The sequence below is a fragment of the Neodiprion fabricii genome, chromosome 7 (genome assembly GCF_021155785.1).
Source record: "Neodiprion fabricii isolate iyNeoFabr1 chromosome 7, iyNeoFabr1.1, whole genome shotgun sequence".
NCBI lineage: Eukaryota > Metazoa > Arthropoda > Insecta > Hymenoptera > Diprionidae > Neodiprion > Neodiprion fabricii.
Genome location: NC_060245.1, coordinates 1,646,661 through 1,667,212, shown reverse-complemented (window position 1 = coordinate 1,667,212; position 20,552 = coordinate 1,646,661). Strand labels below are relative to the sequence as shown.

Below are 20,552 nucleotides of genomic sequence, written 5' to 3'. Positions count from 1 at the left end.
TTAAACAACACCTAGACATTTTTTGTAACAAGCAAAATGTCACGTTTGGGGTCAATTTCACCCAGTGTGACAGTTATGCGATTCTACTAAGGTGTGTCTCACTGGGGTTAAGGGATGGTGTCCTAACTAGTCTATTGAAACACCGATCACCCTGATTTATGAACCGAACTCGACGAACATCCCACCGTGAAAACCGTCTCTAATTATTCCGTGCAACGTAGTCCTGACATCCACTGGATAGCATTGTTACCGTTGACTGCAGTAACTGATCGACCGAGACACGACACCATGAAAAGGAACACTAACCAGTCAACTGCCAACACTGCTCTGCCCGGAAAGTACAAAGTCTTCTCAGGGCTTTAATGCAATACTTTGTCGAGAGTCTGTTTACCGGTGCTTTTGTGCCCCTTCGTATACCTCTAAAAGCGCGAGGTATTCTTTGTCCATCAAAGTCAGGTGACAACAATGAGACAACGAAGTTAGTAACCAAGAGGTGTACGATGCATGGAGGAACTCGAGCAGTGGTGTAATCAGAAAATGGTCTAAGGGTGGTCGGAATGTCCAGAAAACACCTTTCGCGCTCGTCTCGCGTTGTCGAATCAAAAACGGCTCGTTTGCTTTAACGGGGGTGGAACGGGGGGTGAAAATCGGAGAAACAAATAAAGAAACCAACCCCAAGAGATTGTTCGAAAATCCTTCAGATGCGGGGCTATGGAGCAGTGATAGGCTCCGGTGTCCCGGCGATGCGGCGGGTGGAGAGGAGGAGGTCTGGCTGCTGACCGAGAAGAGGGGATGAAGCCCCGCAGTGCGGCGCGGTCGATACGCACCCCGTGGATCCCCGCGCCTCTCGACACCCTCGGCGCCTCACTGATCTGCACCTCGAGTCCTGGTACCCCGGTCTGCGGGCATAAACTCGCGGCGAATAATCGGGCGTTGTGTGAAACTTGGATGAATCTGCACGCGCCTCGAGCTGCGTTCGCCAGAATAAGACGCGGCAGTCATTTAAGAGGGGGTGCACAGCTTGGACGGTCTTAAATTCGTACATAATTTTAAGAGTTTCTATCTTTTTTTTTTTTTGGAAGGAAATGAAAACACTCGGAGTAATTTTCATTTTCTTTAAAAAAAAAAAAAAAACTCCTAAAAATAATATGACTGAAACGCCCCCTTAAACCTCTTCGCCGCCAATTCGTAGGACGACCTTCGAGCCTTCTTCCCCCTCTCGTCAGGGAATTCTCTCTTCTAATGCCCCGGCAGATAGTTGTACACTTCGGTTATTGCATCTCGAGGGGACTTGTTAACTTTGAGAGATATGAGTGGGAACAGGGTCCACACCCAGTGTCAAATTGTTCAAGCCATTTCATGGGTCTGGGGATCATTTTGGCGGAGTTTTTCCACCCTTTCAATCATCAATTTGTTGCACAGAAATATGCAATTCACCATTGTCCAAATCCAATTTCAAACAGTTTTTCAATTCCATGTTGTCCTAGGCTGTGGTCTGAACGGAACAAGAATTAAATCCTGTTAAAAGGAGTCGCCGAAGATTCATTTACAGCGTTAACTTATTTTCTTATTTCTCACGCTGTCAACATTTGGCAATGGTTAATTAACCACATTGAGACATATAATTACACATTAATGTAGCATCAGTATTTCCGGTAATTCTCCCCGAATGTAGCATATAAGCACTGTAACCCAACGTAATGGCATCCGCACAGAGAGAAAGATAGAGATAGATAGAGAGAGAGAGAGAGAGATAGAGAGAGGAAGATCGATAAAATGGCAAACGCGCGGTAGAGAACCGTCGAATTTTCCCTCCCTTCAGAGGGTTTGGTGAAAAACAAAAAAAAAACAAGTTACACCCAGGCCGAATTTAGTCCCGGAAAAAATTGGTGCAAAACAGCGTAAACTTGTCGAAAAATTGGAACTCGTAAGCAACGAAAGTTACGAAGTCAACAAGGGAATAAAACTGATATTTTCAAATTCCACCCTTGACTCGGAACTTTTTCCGGCTGCAGGCTGAAACAATCGTTCGAATCCTTTTACGGATTCCTCGTGTTTTGCGGTAATGGAGAGTGATAAAAACAACTCTGCAAGGAGGCGGAGGCGGAAAAAAAAAATTTACCAAATCCCTACCGATCGATTGTTCGTCAATCAGTGACTAGACAAAAAACAAACCGTTCCCTCGAACGGAGCAAACTGCCACCGTGGCACGGAATTGACTCCCAATCAAACGATAAATCGTCATCAATCCCAGTGAAGCAGTGCCGAAGTAGTGCTGAACAAGCGAGATGAAGGGGCGCCGCTTTTATCACCCCCTGCTGCATGGGAGCCATCAATTCAGGTTCTACTTCTGGACGATTATTGTTTTCTCTGCGGGTGCTGGCTGCATCTATTTGTAATTTTTCTACGGGTTAAGAGGAATTCCAGAGGATTTCCCGTACAAAGGATTCCGTGGAATCCTTATGGAAATTGGCTGGGTTCTCAGTATGTTATAGTACATATACTCCCGAAGAAAAGTTCTCATGGAAACAAGTCAGAAAAATCCGTAGTTTCCGAGATCCAGACTTCGGAAGGCGGGCGGATGGATTTTTTGACATCTATGGATTACGCGATTTTTGGGACTTGTGCCGATGAGAACTTTCGATCGGGAGGACATGTGCTGTACCACATACTGAAAATCCATCCAATTCAACCGGGAGCCGATTTCCATCAGCATTTTCCGGGATCCTTTCTCATAGATCATGTATCGATGCTAAGAAATGTCGGAAAGGGTCATTTTCTATCTTATATTCTCAGTATTCGCTATTCCGTTTGTTTCCTCCTGCGACAGGACTTCACCGTTTCGTACCATAGCCAACACCAGTCGCTGATTGTTAAAGTTGTCCATCCTCACTCCAGGAAGTACGCGTTTGAAGATACCAAGCGGTTGGAACCAGATCATTGATCACGCGTGTCAGGAGCTCGTAATTTTTACGTTGCTTATGGATCGAGGGAATACCAAGCAATTTCACCACCGCAGGATTCGATCGTCTGCAAAACGAAAGGCAGAGGCGAAGATCGACCCTCTTATTTTCGTCGGTGTCGTTTACCGCCAGTTTCCACGAGAGAGTGTACCACGTACATACCTGTGCAGAAATCAATAGACCTGACGGTCGACTTTGGCGAAGGATACGCCGGAATTTCGTCCCGGGTTTTGTAAAGTGCCGCGGTGCCTCCATGGAAGTATTATTGAAGGCTCCTCTTCAACGACGTGCCGTACAATCGACGTGTGCAGAAAGGTGACGACGACGCGAATTACGCGTCTACAACGTTGTCTATTCTAATAATAGAAATGCAGAGATACCGACGCGTTCCTTACACAGCGTTGTAACCGTCCCCGTTACCCAACCAAAGATTAAATTCCACTTTGTCTTCGCAACTCTCGAGGCACGAGACGAGGTGCAACTCTGTGTTCAGGTACATTGGTGGTGTACGTTGGTCTGACTTTTGTAGCAGCGCGAGCTTACCAGGCAAAAGCTCGATGTGCAGCCACTACCAAAGCCAGAGAGGTTGGACAATGAGGCTGAGAATTTTCCTCAATAATTTTCCCGAGTTCATCCTTTGTTGGTGAAACTTTTGTCAAATGGCACCTACTTGAACCAAGTGTTGAAAAATTTCACAGTAGGCTTTTTTTTACGCACGGGCAATTATGCGAACGTTTTTGCCAAACCATCAATTTAACAGACGCTGAAATTTTGCGGATAAGTGCAATCGTGACTTGCGTGCAAAACTTTTCGAAATACATGCCGATCCTCCGGTATACCGGTTGTGTAATTTTCCACTGTCGAAACCAGCACTTATCTCGTTCTCCGTGTGCTTCTGCGTATATGTATGATATTTGTACGAACGTTTTATATCTTCTGGTTCGTGCCTCTGACCGCGTGATCCATTCGTGATTTTTATTACGTCTCGTTGTTTGTTGTGTTTCACGTACAACACCTGCTTGCGATAAAGTTGATGCATGTTAATTCCTATCTTTCGCTCTCCGACTGCGAAATATTTTTCGGTATTTTCATTGTTCGATCAATTATTTCTCCCCAAATTCACAACAAAAATGAAGATACAAACGAACAGCTCCAAAATTGTGAAATTGGCCGAAATTGACAGACTCTTTTTATCACTGCGCGTACAAGTTAAGTAACATCCGCAGAATCGGAGATCGCGTTGTTGGTCCAGTCGGTCGGGAATAGACGGTCTCTGCCACGCCGTAGTGGTTAAAAGATTCCGCGTGCAGAGAGCCGTGCCTATTGTTACGTGACTCACTGCTCCAGTCAGTCTCTCTCTCATTCTCTCTCTCTCTCCGTCCTTTTTGCCAACTCAAAGCTTGATACAAGCTCAGAGCAATAGAGCTGCAAGCTGAGCAGCAGCGTCGTCAGCGTAGGTATACAGAGTGACGAAGAGACAGAGATAGAAGGAAGAAGAGAGCCTGCCGGTGCAGGGTAGATTGAACGTAATATGGCTCTTCCTCCGCTCACTGTGTGTGTGTATACATGCGTTATAATATTATATATCGCATACGTATACGGACTTGGTATGGGAACTATTCACGAGTATCATGGTAGTCACGGTCAGTCGCAGCGACACGCGCCCCAGCCGAAATCCGCCTTAGAGTTGGTACCGAGCAGCCGGCAGAAGGTCGGGAGCAGTAAGGGATTTGATTGGAATTAGCCAGGGCTTCCCGTGTTAAGAAGTCCCGATCAGGCCCCGATCGGACTTAAACCGGGTTTCCCCGAAGAATGCGTTTCTTCTGTAAAAGGTTGGAAGCGGTTGGGGATTCGATAGGAATTCCCCTATTAGGGAGTCCCGATCAGGCCCCGATCGGGCTTAAACCGGGTTTCCCCGAAGAATGCGCTATCGCCTGGAAATCATGATCACGATGAAATATAAGCGTTTCTCACCGACCTACAAAGCTGTATTATAACAGCAATCTATTAGTCGACACTTGAGCGAGATTGACATTGAGATCTACGTTATTAAACGAAATCGCGTGCGTGTCGAGCTCACAATTACTGAAATCTGCTACGTCGTACATCGTGTACAATATTTACAGCCATAATTCTTAGTCTCGCGTTCAAAACTTTCAACTTTGATCCCTGGCGATAACGATAAATTGAAGTTCATAAAATTATGTACCACAGCCTTACTTTTGTTCGGCAGAGAAAATTATCGGGATTTATTCTAGCTCCCCGATCAAGGCCCGGCTGGTTTTGCATAAAAATTGAAAATTCGTCAAAAAGATCAAACTCCACCCGGTTCAAATCCTGTAATTCATCCTCATTCCATCAGTTCCCGGATTTAAGAGATCCCCTTCGCTTTCCTACTTCCAGAAATTAAACCACAACTGCAGTTGCGGGGCGTCGTCAGCGGCAAGCTCGAATCCTGTCGAGTATTGGGTGTCGGGTAAAACTCGACGAAGTTACCTGCCGTGGGCACGTTCAGGTTCCTTCCGGTCTGACCATTCATTCGTTCGGTGATCGCGCTCCACCCGCTCATTCATACCGCACAGTGCGTTCATTCGCTGATTAGTCATCGTGGATTTCGCGGAGGTGAGGCTCAGACTAGTGTTCCTTGTCCGGATAGAACCGGAGAATCCGGGCGACTCGCTGTCTGCAATTTCGTCCGATGAACCCGCCTTTCTTGACTATAGGTACCTATCGCCACGATCTCTGTCTGCGTATTCGGACTGCATCTAGGTTTAATAATTGTCCGTTGGACGAGGATAAGCGATGCCTACCAAAGTTTACAAGATCGCTGCATCGATGGACTGTATAAAACCCTTTATGGCACAGTGTCTCGTATATGAGACACCTCATTAGCATCGGTTATTCAAAATTTATATTCAGGAGTTTTCGGCGTTGCTGAAAACGAATTCGACGTCAGGATTTCAAAATTGAAGATGCTGGATCAAATATGGCTGACTAAAAATATAAAAATTGATATTCAAAGGGTCAAGGCCAGTCTTGCCAATGCCGTCCAAAATGATTGAGCAGACGAGAATTCGGCCGATTTGGCAAAATGTTCACGTCATTCGAAGGGTAAAATCGCGTCAGAAGTAGGATACATGAAATTATGTCGCGTCATGTGAAGACTTTTGATATTACTTTTGACTTATTTATTACTAAGGTGTAAATAAGAAACAGCAGCCAGGTGTATTTGTTCAGGGATCGCAGAACAACATTTTTTTTTTTATACCGTCTTACGGACGTCGATGATAATATGTGTACTGTGAGAGATAAGGGGATAAAAAAAAAAAAAAAAAATCGAATTGTACAAATACAATATAACGCCGGGGGGATTTGGTGAGGCGTGAGATAACCAGTTGGATCCAGTATTTCATCATCGTAACGCCGGTTCTCGTATAAGGTATATTATTATACCACTTGACGTATATAGATTTACCTTGTCTCTTTTCGGTCATCCCTCAGCACACAATGGGCACAAAAGCGACTCGGAGATCAGAGATAACGGATACTGTGTTTACATATATACATATATGTATATATATTTATGTGTATATATACGCATAACTGTATAAGAACGACAAAAAACTTGTCGGAAATAAAACTCTATGAGGATTTTAAAAAAGGAATTAATAACAATTTTATAGACAACTTTAAGAGAGCCGTGAAGGAAATATTGGCCCAAGACCAACAGTTGCATAACTCGGGGCTTGGCTTGGCCTGAAAATGCGATGTTGATGCTGTTATAAGGAAGAGGAATAGAAAACAACGAAAAAAAGAAGAACAGGTAGTTGCCAAAAAATATCACGATACGAAAACTGGGATAATTCGGTTTCGCGAAGAGAAACTACAACTAAACGTACGATGATTGAAAAGGAAATTTTCAAACGTATTACACCTATCAACAGAAATTTATTTACTCTGTGTAATGTGAAAACTTTTGAACTATTATGTTAGGCGCAAGATTTAGTATAATAAAATTATCGTTATAATACATTAGATACGAATAGTTTTACTGTAATACGATGTTTTTTAGTTCTTCCAAAAATACAGTTTTCATTATCTAAAATTCACGGTGTTTCGTCGTTCATTGTAACCAACTACCTGGTATCTGTTGTAAGTAACAAAACACCCTGAATCAAAAAAAAAGACAAGTCGAAACGATAAACATTAAATTTTACTGCTAATAGCTGTAACGCAAAAACTAGACATCATCGAGTAAAAATAAATAAAGTTTCATAATGAGGCTGGATAGGTATTTAAAAATTACCGAGCCCCTTCCTTGTTACAAAATTATACGCATCATGGTCGCACGGATTCGGAAAGTTAAAACTATTTATCGATTTCCCAGTAGTGTCGAGTTCCCGTTCTATGGTATACATATACGCACAGTCTGTTATACAGGATCACCTACAGACATATATGTCTGCTCCACCTCTGGGTGTACATAACGTGTACACCGTGTATAGTACAGGCCTATTTACCTTATACCTACTCCCCCGATTCCGCCGTCCTCGGTTTCCGCGGAGTCTAGACTGCGGAGGAACGAAAATATTCAGCATTTCTACGTGAATTTTGAATATTTTCTATCCAGATAACCAATAATTATTCGTGTCTCGTTATATTCTCGAGGAGAAAATTAACAATTTTCCTAGGAATAATAATAACAAGGCACGGTCTATAAACCCGAGTGGCTAAACTCTGCGGCTAGTTTACACGCCTCGATTTAAATTTGCATTAACGTGACGGACACACTCGCCTTTGCGTTTGCGTTTGCGTCGCGTGTTCCTGACTTCGATGGAGTAACGACGACGACGACGACGATGGTTGTGGTCCTTCGCTTCGCACGTCTGCACTCAGCGCGGGATGAATCTTAATCGGGGCATAAGTGACGATGCCTTAGACTCCCTAAAGTGCGAAACATATCCGCGAAAGCTCCCGGAATACCGGGAAACTAAAACTATGGTTCAATCCTCTCAAGTAACAATAACAACAACAACAGCAGCAACAATAATAATAATAATAATAATGATTGTTGTTGTTGTTGTTATTAACCAAAATATACATCAAATTGATGCATTCCTCAGATGTCTATATTTCACACAAAATTTACGATGCATTGCTTAAAAAATATTATATTCGGTGTATTTCTACATATTTACTTTTTTTTTTTTTTCGGTAATTAAATTTCAACACGCTTGATACTTGATATTATTTTTTCAAATTCAAGCGCGAACTTGAATTCTTGATAATCGAAATCTACGGGGAGCGGATTTTTCTTTCGTTTTTTTCTTCTGTTTATTAATTTTCAAAAATTCGAAACGCAATTAGAGTAGGTAGATATAACGTAATATGGATCATACGACACGTCGCGTCGGTTTGTGACTCGTGTCTTAGGAGTTGTCCAGCCTTGGAACGAGGTGTTGAGTTGCAGTTCTCTGATATATTTACTTTATCGTTCAACTATTTTCTGGTTTTTTATTTTTTTCACAACTTCTATCGGGCGTAGTTTCTATCAGAAATCGCGTATACGGCGAAGTCTTCGATTTCCAATGCACGTCAACTAGACTGCGATGCATGTTAGTTAGGTTAAATTTTTCTAACAGTGTAAGTAATAACGTTAAGTACTAACTTCAACATCCTTCTATATATCTCAAATTTTGAACCCTTTAAATTTTGATTTTCAAAATACACCAAAGGCGTGTCAAAGCCCTTCTCTATTCCCGAATATTGCACCGATTTAACAATCTCGAAGGAATTTGTATTGATTCCCGCTGGACGTCGAATTCGATCGCTACGTACAGTACCAGATTTAGTACTTCAAACGAAAAAAAGCTCGTAGTAAGAAAAAAAAAAGTAACCGAGATCTAAAATCCTTGTCACCCCTGGTCAGCGGCCATCTTGTATGGTACCCATCGGTAGGACCCCCGAGACCCGCCGATCAACGTCGGAATAAAAATAATCCGCGTAGAAAAACGTGGTTCGAAAAAAGAAATGAAAAAAAAAGAGACCGCGCGAAAAACCGTAAAAAGAAGAAGAACAGTGCAGCATCCATCTTACAGGAAATACCGGTGCAGGGCAAACCGAGGGTAGACGAACGATAACTTGAACGGGGCGTCGCAAGCTTGCCGGAGAACGTGTGCGAAAAGACGGAAGATAACGAAGAAGAAGAAGAAGAAGAAGAAGATGAAGATGAAGATGAATAAGAAGAAGATGACGATGATGAAAGCGAAGAAGAAGAAGAAGAAGAAGAAGAAAACAAAAAGAAGAAGAGGACGAAGCACAAGCACACGTACACCGTGCCGCGTAGATACGCGCTGTTGAGCTTGCGCGCTTCGTCGGGGTGGGGCGCTCGTATCTAGGGCCTTGGAGGGGGCTGGGGGTTGGGGCGTGGGGCGTGGGGGGCGCCGGGGGGGATAAGCGGCAACCCGCGGTGCACGGTAGCCGGGCGGTTGAGGAAGAGCGGCGGTGATGGCGTTGGGGGGTGGGGAGGAGGCAGCGGAGGCGTCGCGCGGGTCGATGCTGCCGTCGGCGGTGGCGGTGGGGGCGGCGGGGGCGGCGTAAGCTGCTGGCGGAGGAGCGACGGTTAGTCAGTCTTTGGTGCTCCCGAAGCCGCGCTGCACGCTACTCCTACATCGAAACACCGTCGCCGCAGCCATGGGTGATAAGGTATTTGTGCTAAGAGAGAAAGAGGAAGGAGAGCAGCTAAATCACGATCCAGGATCGATATCTCAGGGGATCGTTCTTACCGACGACGGAATTAATTAAACTACAGACTTTTAACGACGCTCTTGACCATTTGCTCGTTGTTGTTGTTATTATTCTTCTAAATTTAATACACGCGCGTTTTCAACTGCAGACGATACTTGTAGAAAATTCGATTTTTTTTCATTGATTTTTTTTTCTAAAGAAGAAAAAGTAATAATAATAATAATACATTAGACGATTTAACGACGATATTTTTTATACGCGCAGCGGTTAGACAGCGGGAACGGAAAATTATCCACGAAGATTCCCCTGCCAATCACATTTTCCTTCGGGAAGTCCCTTTAAATACCATTCCTCAAACACGTTAACGGCTATCCCCTTGTATGTACTCGCGGTTCAGTCGAGAAAACTTGATAAAATAAACTATACGGTGGCAAAATATTATAGACAAAAACGATAATGGTGATGGAATTTGGGAAGAATTTTTTTTTGACGGAGGGGGTGAAGTTTCCGGGCGGACGAGGAGGAAGAAGAAAAGGAGATGGTGAAGGGTGAGGAGGAAGAGGAGGAGGAGGCGAGGCGGTGGCTTTGAGAAAGAGGAACACCAATTTCCTCTTTTCTTTACCTCGCTTCCGTCTCTCCTCTGATCTGATCCTTGATAGCTATTCGTTTCGTTTCGTTTCTTTTTTATATCTGCTTCGTCCTAAAAGAAACAAAAATCCGAGATCCACGCATACACGGAGTGATTATTATTATGTCTATTGTCCACTTGCACAGAAGCTTGAAATCCGAAAGCTTTCCGTAGGCTTATAAATTAATTAGTAGTGCACAAATGGAATAAAAGATTGCCGCAAAGGAGAACAAAAAAAAAAAAGAACTTTGTTTAGAAAAAAAGGGATTCGATGATACAAAGAAAAAAAAAAGATTCAATGAAAATTCACCGCAGGTACGTTGAAAACTTGGAAGAAAAAACGATCGAAACGAAATCGACTACGAGCGAAAATCGAATCAGATTCTTCCTCCAACCTTCCTCACGTAAAACCTAGATAATTAACGCTTTCAGTTACGAAATTCGGTTACCTGTGAATGCAAAGAAAAAAAAATCGGAATTTTGCATGGCATAAAAAAAAGGGTCCCACTGGGGTGACTGCTGTGACTGAAAGGGTTAATCGGTGCGTGTCGGCACCTCCTCTAAATTCAACCGACTAAACGTGACCTTCTCTTCGATCCTATTTCTCCTCTCCTTCTCCTCCTGCTCACCACGCCCCACTATCGCCATCGTTACAAGCACCTAGTCGTACACACACACATGTTTAAGGGTGAGACGCGCAAAATGGGCCGTCTTGCACAGTCAAACGGCTTTCAAAAGAAAAAGAAAAATTTCGATAACGCTTGAAACGTGTTTTTAGGCAACAAAAAACCAGAAAAATGCTTCGTTAAAATTGATTGATCTAACGTTATTCTTCCCTTAAGGGGGCCCATTTTGATACATAGATACAGTGCCTTGAGTGTCCGCCATGAAACGAAACGGAATTAAAATTCAATCCGAATATCGCTGTTTTCGACACCCTTGTTTTATAGTATCCTGTAAATTAGTTCATCGCGTTACTGGTTCGTTATCTCCTCGTTTCTTCATTTCGTCAAAAAAAAAATTCTCCCCTCAGCATCAGTTCCTTCCTTCGTTTACACCTCTGCATGCGCGAGTACCTTCCGAGTTGTTCCCGACGCCACCGCATCCGGAACAGCGGCAGCACCGTCGTCCGCAAACCGAGTTTACACCGGTCGATCAGACTCAACGTCACCTGGCGCCGGAACGGCGGCGACGCACAAAAGATATACTTCAAACCTTGAAAAAGAAAAAATGCTTCCCCGTTTCTGAAACGCTCCCAAAATCCGTAGATAGTCGAGGAAAACAAGCTAAAATTACAACCACGGTGAATATTGGCGATAAAATCGTTTCCACCATCTCGGGTTCAATCTCAAGTTAAATTGTTCCATTTTTGTCGGTTAGTTTACGCGTTTTTTTTTTTGGGATTCTAAATGAATCACATCTTAAATCATTTATAATTAAACTTCGACATTGGAAGAAGAATTCATTTCTTAAACCCTCACCCCGCTTTGCACATAGATATAGATGGCGTTTATTCTTTTCGCTATGTTGCGTCTGCGCGGCTATCTAGATATGTTACATCGCGTGTAACCGGGTGGTTACCAAAGTATGCAATATTATCGGACGTAGATAGGTAAACACATCGTACGAAATAATCATAATGATAATAATAACGATACGCCCAACCCTTGGCAGACATGACAAAAAATTCTATATCTAACGATTTATCAAATTTTTAAAATAAATTTCAGTCATTTTTGGTCCTAAGCAACGAAAAAAAAAAAAAATTGCCCCGATAAATGTACTTTGCCTTTGGCTCTGCCTGTGCGGCCTGTTCAGCATCAGATCGAGAGAGGTTCGCGGATCTATACGGTCGGTTTTAGCCGGATAGTAACTACTTCCGGCGACTGCGCAAACTTGCTTCTCTCCGCATGCATATATGTACGTACGTATATATGCGTACCTACACCTACGTACGTACGTATTATACATACGTAAAACGCGGTTTGCGCCAAGGACGTAGCGTCGATTGAAAAGGTCGATCCTTTTAACGCAAAACCTCGATAGGATGGATTATGTAGACGTAGGCCGTGCCTCGAACACCGTCTCCATTTATAACGACAATCGAAACGTTCCGTGATCAATTTTCGAGAAAATAAGAAATGCGGTAACCCATGTAAAAGTAGAAGTAAAGAAAGTAACGAACGGTTTTCTAAAAACGATCGATTCTGAAGGTAAAAGAAACGGTTGAAAATAACGATCTAGGGTTGAACAATTTTTAAGTCGAATTGCAAAAGAAGACGAATAATAATTGAAAATCGTATTTTTTATTCCCTTTTTATACAATCATAGTATAAAGTTTGATAGAAAATATGAATAGCACGTAGTTCTTTGAATAGAGAAACAGAAAGACTGTTTTTTTTCTTCCTTTTTTCTCACGCCTCGTGTAAATTGACGAATCAGAAACTATATCATGTAGAAAATGGTAAACAATTTGAAGAGTCGGATGCGCGCGCAAAGAGACATAATTATTATCTGAGGCTTTTGCGCTCGAGTCAAGTTTTCGCTTCTTTCCCCTCTTTATTCAGCCCTACGTTCCCGCATTCTTAATTTCTGTTCAGGGGCAATTTCCGTTCGAGAATTCACACATTTCATCTAATTCTTGATCTTCCCCTTGATCACTTTTGCATGGTTCAAAAGTAGCCAATTTTTTTCTCGCCTTGCAAATTTTCGCTTCTTCAATGCGCTTCGAAAAATGACTGTAGAAACTTTGGGAGGCGGCGACGGGGAAGAGGATAGATAGACGAAGAGGAAGTTTCCCCCTCTCTAAATTGGAGAAAGAGACGCAGACCAGATGGCGCCATGGGAGTCGAGTTGCGATAGGTTAGGTTAGGTTAGGTCAGAGGGCGCGCATCGATCGGTGGAAAAGACCTCCTTATAAATTCATGGGACAATTTGATTCTCCCGCCTTTTTCTTTTTTCTGCTACCCCGCATAGCGATGGATTTAGCGCCAGGAATAGAAGCGTAATAATAGAAACATTAGCAGCAAAAATCGAGTCTTTTCTTTTTTGTTGCAACTTTATTTTCAACTCTACTCTTCCTCACTCTCCTTCTCTCCCTCTTTGGAATCACTTTTCTCCTTCTCCGTTACCTCCGTGTCCGGTTTTACCCACAATCCGAATTCGCCAATCATCGTGTGGACCGTATTACAGACTTACAGAGAAGCCGATCAATATGATTTCACTTTACCACCACCACCCCCATACTTCCGCCCCTCAAACCAATCGCGTTGCGATATCTCGAATCGAGGAAATTTTCCCCACCGACTTTTTTTTGTTCGCCACACAACTTTCCCACTCACAATATGCCCAAAACTTTCGTGTAGATTCGAAAGTTTATCCAAATTGTACAATTAATTCTAATCTACACCGTTGGAACGTTCGTTAATTTTCGAAATATATTCCCTGCCTACGGAACGTTCCAATTTCAAACTAACCACGGAGTACAAAAGTCGAAAGAAATGCAATATCCAGGAAAGTTCAGTTCGTCGGAAATTCGTTGCGCGATGGATAACTTGAACCCCATTTAGGTGTGTGTGTGTTACACTTTTATCTTTGTAGTAATTTTCACATTCGATACAACGCGGTAATAGACGATTTATCGCATCGAGTCCTGGCATAGGTACACGAACGGCTCAAATACCACCCTTAAGATACCCCAGCGATTTTCCCATCCTCTTCTTCTCCCCGACTTTTGCAAGGCTTCTGTTGAGCCTCTATTTCTCCTTATATCTCCCTCTCTCCGTCCAAAGTGTACAATCCATGTCTCGTTGATAGTATATCAGTTGTGCATTTGAAATCATCCGAACTAATGACGCATAAAAACATATCTCTTTGTAAATAAAAACTCGTCCAAATCAAATGAGAAAAAAAAGAAAACAAATCTCGTTACATCATCTGGTACCGTAATTATTATTATCTTTAAACTTATTAATACATCAACGAGATTTTACGACACTTGGAACGAACTCGAATGAACAAATATTAGTAAACTTCTAAAATGAAGTCAGTAACGTTACCGTAACGACAAGTGTTTAAGAAAAATCGCTACTTCGCATCCTTAGACATGTCCAAAATTTGATTTACTATTGAAAAGTCAGCTCGTCGAAAGTCATTTTTAAATTGTCCGCTAACGATTATTTTTAACCTCAGGTTTCGTCGCGTTAACGTTACTAAAACTTTAGCCTGCGATCTCGAATTATGTAATGTATAGTACACCCACACCTAGGCTCCGGAAGCGATTAAAACTAGAGGGGCTCCGTAAGCCAGCCGTTCTCTGAGGTTGAAACACGGTCGCCTATCTATTATTCGTCATTCTCTTGGGTTTCGAGGCTTTCGTCAATTTGAAAAAGGGATTCAAACGAACCAAAGAACGATTGGCTCCTTAATTTTTTCTTTTCCTCGTTTTCTTTGTTCGCTTAAGCTATTATTGTTATTATTATTATTATTATTATTACTACACACACGCGCACGCGCGATAGAATATTACGCATTGGGTTATAATTAATAAAATAGTGATAATTACAAAATACGAGCAATGCCCATGCAGGCGTCATTATCGACTCGTATCGTTAACGAACCTCTGCTCTAATTCGACGTAGGCACGCCTTCGCGCGTTTTTATAAACGGTACGTCGATGCAAAAATTATTACCCTAGTTAATTTTTGAAAGAGAAAAACATGAAATCCAAATCGATAACGTCAATTAAAATAAAATATCGTTAATAATAACAACGTAAGGGTTTTTACCAAAGTTTTTATCAAACCTCGCGGTTGTTAATTAACGCAATGCCTTAGGTTAGATTAAGTTAGGCAAGGTTATGTTTCACGCAGAGACAACGACCAGATTTTAGTCGTTGAACTCGTGACAGACCTGAATAACCCTAACTCAACCTGACCCGACAACTTGCGCGATAAATTAATATGCAGAACTTGCTACCCTCGCCTTCCCGCCACCCTTGTACCCAACTTCGCAAACTCTAACCTAACCCTTGCCAACCCTCGATTCTAACCTCTCGTGCAGAGTTCAACATATTACACTCACGTTCCCGATATAACGTTAAGTAGTTACGGTACGTGATAAACGTACGAATAGTAGTAGTAACCATTAGTTTACGGCATCGGTAACAGGCACGAGCTTATCGTCTCTTGGTACTGTAGGTAGGAAAAATAGGAAAAATACGACATGCACGCGTTACGACGACGAAACTACTTTACCTCTAATTATTAGCGCTGTGCGATTATTCGATTGATCGGTTTATCAATTAATCGATTGATCCACGGTCTCGATCATTGATCGGCAACTTCGATCAATTGAAAATACGACTAACCGAAATGATCGATTAATCGACAGATCATTCAGCTCTACTAATTATCGTTCAAGTGTTGATATATTTGTTTTTTTTTTTCTCCCTTGCTTTTTTCTCGAATTTTGCCGCCAGACGTGAAAAGTGAACTACACAATATCCTTAGCGAAGTAACAATATAATTCGAATGTCCGTTTACCCGATATTCGAGCAAATAAATCGAGTCTAGTTTTCGTCTAGGTATCGTCTTGTTCTGTTCAGCGACGCGTAATCCTCGTCGATCGGTAGGGTCGTCGACTCGACGACGCGTTGACATCGTCTATTTTTTTTCCCCCGAACGTCTAAATCCCAGGCAAGGGAAGCCAAGTTGTCGGTTTTTCCTTCCCTATTTTTTTCCCCGCACCCTCTTCTTCGATTTTCCCACCCGCGAAGAGGTTTCCCGTTAAAAAAAGAAAAACGCTTGCAAAATGAACGGTTTTCTCTCGTCACAATTTCGAGAAAGTTTTTCTCCATCGGCTACCTTATTACACGTAAACTCTTGCATGAAACCAAAAGTACGACGCCGATTCAAGCGTTTTCCTCGGTACGTTTTCAACGGTGTATCCATATTCGAAAATCAACCTCTGTTTGGTTTAGATACTCGAATCTATCCGTATTTCGCAGGCATAACATTATACATCTAGGCTGTCCGATCGGGTGTGGGTAAATGGTACAATGCACGACGGTTCATGGCCTGGATTCGTATTGATCTTCCTCGTGGTTTCGTTCGTTCGTTCGTTCGTTCTCCGCGTCTGCGCCTCCCCGTTATATACGTACATACACAACCAGAGAGAGAGAGAGAGAGAGAGAGCCAAAGAGGACTGGCCCATCGACCCGACAACCTATACGTATACCCGCCATCCAACCGCACCCCCGCCAAATTTTTTGCACCCCCAAGACAGGTTATCAAAATTTTGTAACAAGAAAGGTGCTTAGTAATTTTTAAACGCCTATCTAGCCTCATTATAGAACCATGTTTATTTTTATTCGACCAGGTCTAGTTTTTTGCGTTACAGTTACTGACAGCAAAATTTAATGTTTATCGTTTTGACTTACCTTTTTTTTATTCAGGGTGTTTTGTTACTTACAATAAATGCCAAGCTAGTTGGTTACAATAAATGACGAAACACCGTGAATCAACGAAGGTTAGTCAAAACGATAAACATTCAATTTTACTGGTATAGTAGCTGTAACGCAAAATTTAGACATGATCGAATCGAATAAATAAATAAAGTAGATAAGAACTGCATTTTTGTAAAAACCAAAACAACATCGTATTACAATAAAATTAGATAATTAGAAACTCTTTGCTCCCTTTCCCATGACAAAACTTCTAACTCTTCAAACATTTTCCACCGTCGCTCACTTGCTTCTACGATAAATTTTCCTAATTGATATATTTATCGTCTCGTTTATACCTATCGTATTTCCCGAGATCCCGAGTTTTATACAACCTTATTCACCGCACGTAAACTCGGGACGTAACGCACAGCACTATCGGCTAATTAAATACACGGGTATCCAACTTCCGGGGGCGGTTCGCACGGCACGTGGAGGCCTGGGGGTGGTGGGAGGGCGCCTAGTAAATCGGTATAATAGGAACATGCCGGAAGACGTGTAGTGGTAAAAAAAAAAAAAAAAAAATTAAAGAACGATAAATTTGGATCGTCGAAAAGTCCCTTGGATACAAAAAATAAATTTTTCTTCCACTGCATTTTATTTGTTTTCTTTGTTTTCTAAAATCAGTATTCGTCGTGAATCGGATTATTTCGTCAACTCTTTCTTGGGACGGAGGGGAAATTTGTAAATCGTTTGATTCTTGACACCGAGTGATCTTAAAATTAAAATCATCACCAAAATCAACGGCTAACAATACAATAATAACAATAATCCCGTTACTCAGAGTTTCGTTTCAACGAAAACTCTCGCTGTATATATAATATTATATATATTTTATTTGGTTTTTTGTATTTTTGATTTTGTTTTCGTTGTTCTTTTCTAACACCAAGATGACAAATAATCAATCCTTGGTGATTTTTGTTCCGTTTTCTTGGATTTTTAGCTTCGCCTACGGCGTTGCAAGCCGTGTTATTTATATCCAAGCGAACCAACAACAGCCACCGTACTCTGGTTGTAGGTACAACGACACAGGGTGGGCGGGATACCTGAGGGTAGGTTATATCTGCGTACCTGAAACGTGCTGACTGCAGAGCTCGGCTGAACTCGGCCAAAATCAATACTACGACGGTACCCGCTGTTGTCATCCTCTTCCCTCCCCCTCAACCTCCCTCCCTCTCTCTCTCTCTCTCTCTCTCTCTCTGTCTCTACCTTCCGTTTCCACGGAGTTTAAAAATTCAAAGTCAACATTACATCCTACGAATACAATGACGGTTTAATAATAATAATAACATCCACGGGTAAACAAATAAGTTTAGTATTATTCGAGTCGATAAAAAATACTCACATCATATTTTTCCCCCTCTTACGTAACCTTCGATAACTTATTTTTTTATCCTTTTAAACTTATTAAAATTCTAAAAGGTGACTCGCGAGGTTTGAATGTTTTTTTTTTTTTTTTTAAACGGCCTAATGTACAGTATATGATAATTGGCGAACGACGGCAAAAAACCGTACCTTATTTAGAAAATCAAGTACCTGTTTAAATTGGAATGATTCTTTGGAAAGATTTTTTTTTTTATTTCTCAAGTATAATAAAAACGACGATTAACGATGGTTGTTGGTTGAAAAATACGAGGCTGTTGAAATAGATTCAACCACTTTGGAAACACCGTATACTTGAATTACATACGTATTTACATACCTATAGGTATCGCACATGTAATAGACGTATATACGTATGTATAAATGATCTTGCGCAATAACCGCAACGACAGCCTGAACAAATCAAGTGCAATATAACGACGTAACAGCTGCATGAGGTCGTACATAACGTATACCTATAATACATACGTACGTGTATATGTATATATGCATTATACGTAACGTATATTACATACGTACAATAATTAGAAATAGAATGAAAAAAAAACAATGTCAATCAATTAGCCGGTCCGGAATTTTCTCCCTCTGTCACGTTTTTTTTTTTTTTTTTTGTTGCACAAAATTCATACTTCAAATTGTAAAATACTGTGTGGAACAAAACAACGAAGTCGGATGATTGCGAATGATAATAATGATGATAAGCATAAGGAGGGAAAAAGTGAATATCATTCCAATTCCCTGAAGTCTTTGAACTTGATTCGTTCGATTGTCGGCCGTAGGATCAGCAGCGGCGTCGACGAACCGGTGTTAAATTCAATTAATTAATTAAATCCCATGAGATCGTGACTATACAAGAGAAATCCTAAAGTGTGTCGCGCTCGTGGTATTGTTAGGTAGAAGCGCCAGGATACGTTACTTTACTGGTTTTCTATATCATTCGACAACTTGTACGGATATTTTTTGAAACGTGAATTAACTATTTTTTTCCTTCACGTATTTATAGGGGATCAATTCCAATATCTTTTTCTTTGACAATAAGCTCTAAGAAATTTGTTCATCTAATCAATTGCGATGGAACGGTTTAACCCTTTGAAGCGTACATTTTTTCTTTCGGTAAAATTCTTTGAAACTGAATATAGAAACTTCCGAAATTCAAAATGGTGTATATAATACGAGCGATCGTATCGTAAAAAGCAGATCTCTGCAGAACTACTTAAGACTCCGTTCAGCCGTTCAGACAGTCGACGACGAAGTTAATTAGTGACGTTGCCGGCAGGGTTCGTCGGATGGCGAATTACGTCATTCCCTACGTATGGGACGTTCCGCGCCAATTCGACGCTCGCTTAACCCTGACCAACATTTCCGCGAATATGATGCGTGTTTTGCGTTCTCTGTCCAATGTTGTTCAACAACTCGGTATTCGATCGATATTCGATATTCATTCGTGAATCTGTTGGAACGGCAGATTTTGAATCGGTAGCGACCTCTAAATATTTTTTCAGTATTTTGTCATAAAATTGTCGAGCAGCACCTTGAAAGAAAAACAAAACCAACACCAAAGTTGAAAAATAATCCATCCTAATAATGTCGCGTAAACCGAAACTCTAAACCACCGATCCCATTTTTCTCCCACACGCCTCGCACGACAATTATATACCTTATACGTTATTATACTTTATTCGCAGAATGTATACATAGTAGTACTTCTTGTAGTACTATTGTGTCAGCGTTTGTTGCAAGCAGGCAAGCGTGTATACGTATACGTTTTTTAAATTGCAGGAAATCGCCATTCACGAAGAGTTTCATTTTAAATTACACCAAGTTATAATCAACTCTCGTGCTCCGGCCGTTAGCTGCTGCTGCTGCTGCTGCTGCTGTTGCTACGTTTTGTTCTCTTCTCTTCTGTAACGCCGTTGTTAGGTCGTTGTTACAAAAGTTTTCAGCATGACTTGACTAGTTGTATGATCGGCTTGTTCAAGAATTCGCACGGACGAATAACAACGCGGAAAATAGATTAGAGTGTTGCAAAATAAATTATACAAATCTGACTCTTCGTTGCGTCTGTTGAAATGATCCAACAACAAAATTAGCATAATCAAAAAAACCACAAGCAGAGTAATTCAGTGTTCTTTTGTTGCTAATTAGTTTTTTTTTTTTTATTGCGTAGCTGTATATTTTTTTTTTTTTTTGAAAATCAATGCAGCTTTGCCTACCTGATATACTTAAACGGCAATTAAAAAAAAAACATTCATTCACTTTACTTGGTTCTTTTTTTCATTATGTTGAAAGTTAATGAATTCGCAATATTAACGCTTCGACGACGTGTCTT

The 20,552-nt window shown here is 41.4% G+C and overlaps 1 protein-coding gene across 6 annotated transcripts in view; it reads left to right on the top strand.

Moving 5' to 3' along the window:
• LOC124186959 (sodium/potassium-transporting ATPase subunit alpha) overlaps positions 1 to 20,552 on the top strand; it is a 49,718-nt gene that overhangs the window by 7,866 nt on the left and 21,300 nt on the right. For 2 of the 6 annotated variants that reach the window (XM_046579139.1, XM_046579136.1), the window contains exon 1: positions 9,573 to 9,668. The exons of the other annotated variants lie outside the window; for them this stretch is intronic. In XM_046579139.1, coding sequence (XP_046435095.1) covers positions 9,657 to 9,668 — 12 coding nt within the window. In that variant the 5' untranslated portion in view covers positions 9,573 to 9,656. Of the gene's footprint in view, positions 1 to 9,572; positions 9,669 to 20,552 lie in introns of those variants that run through there. 6 annotated transcript variants of the gene reach the window in all.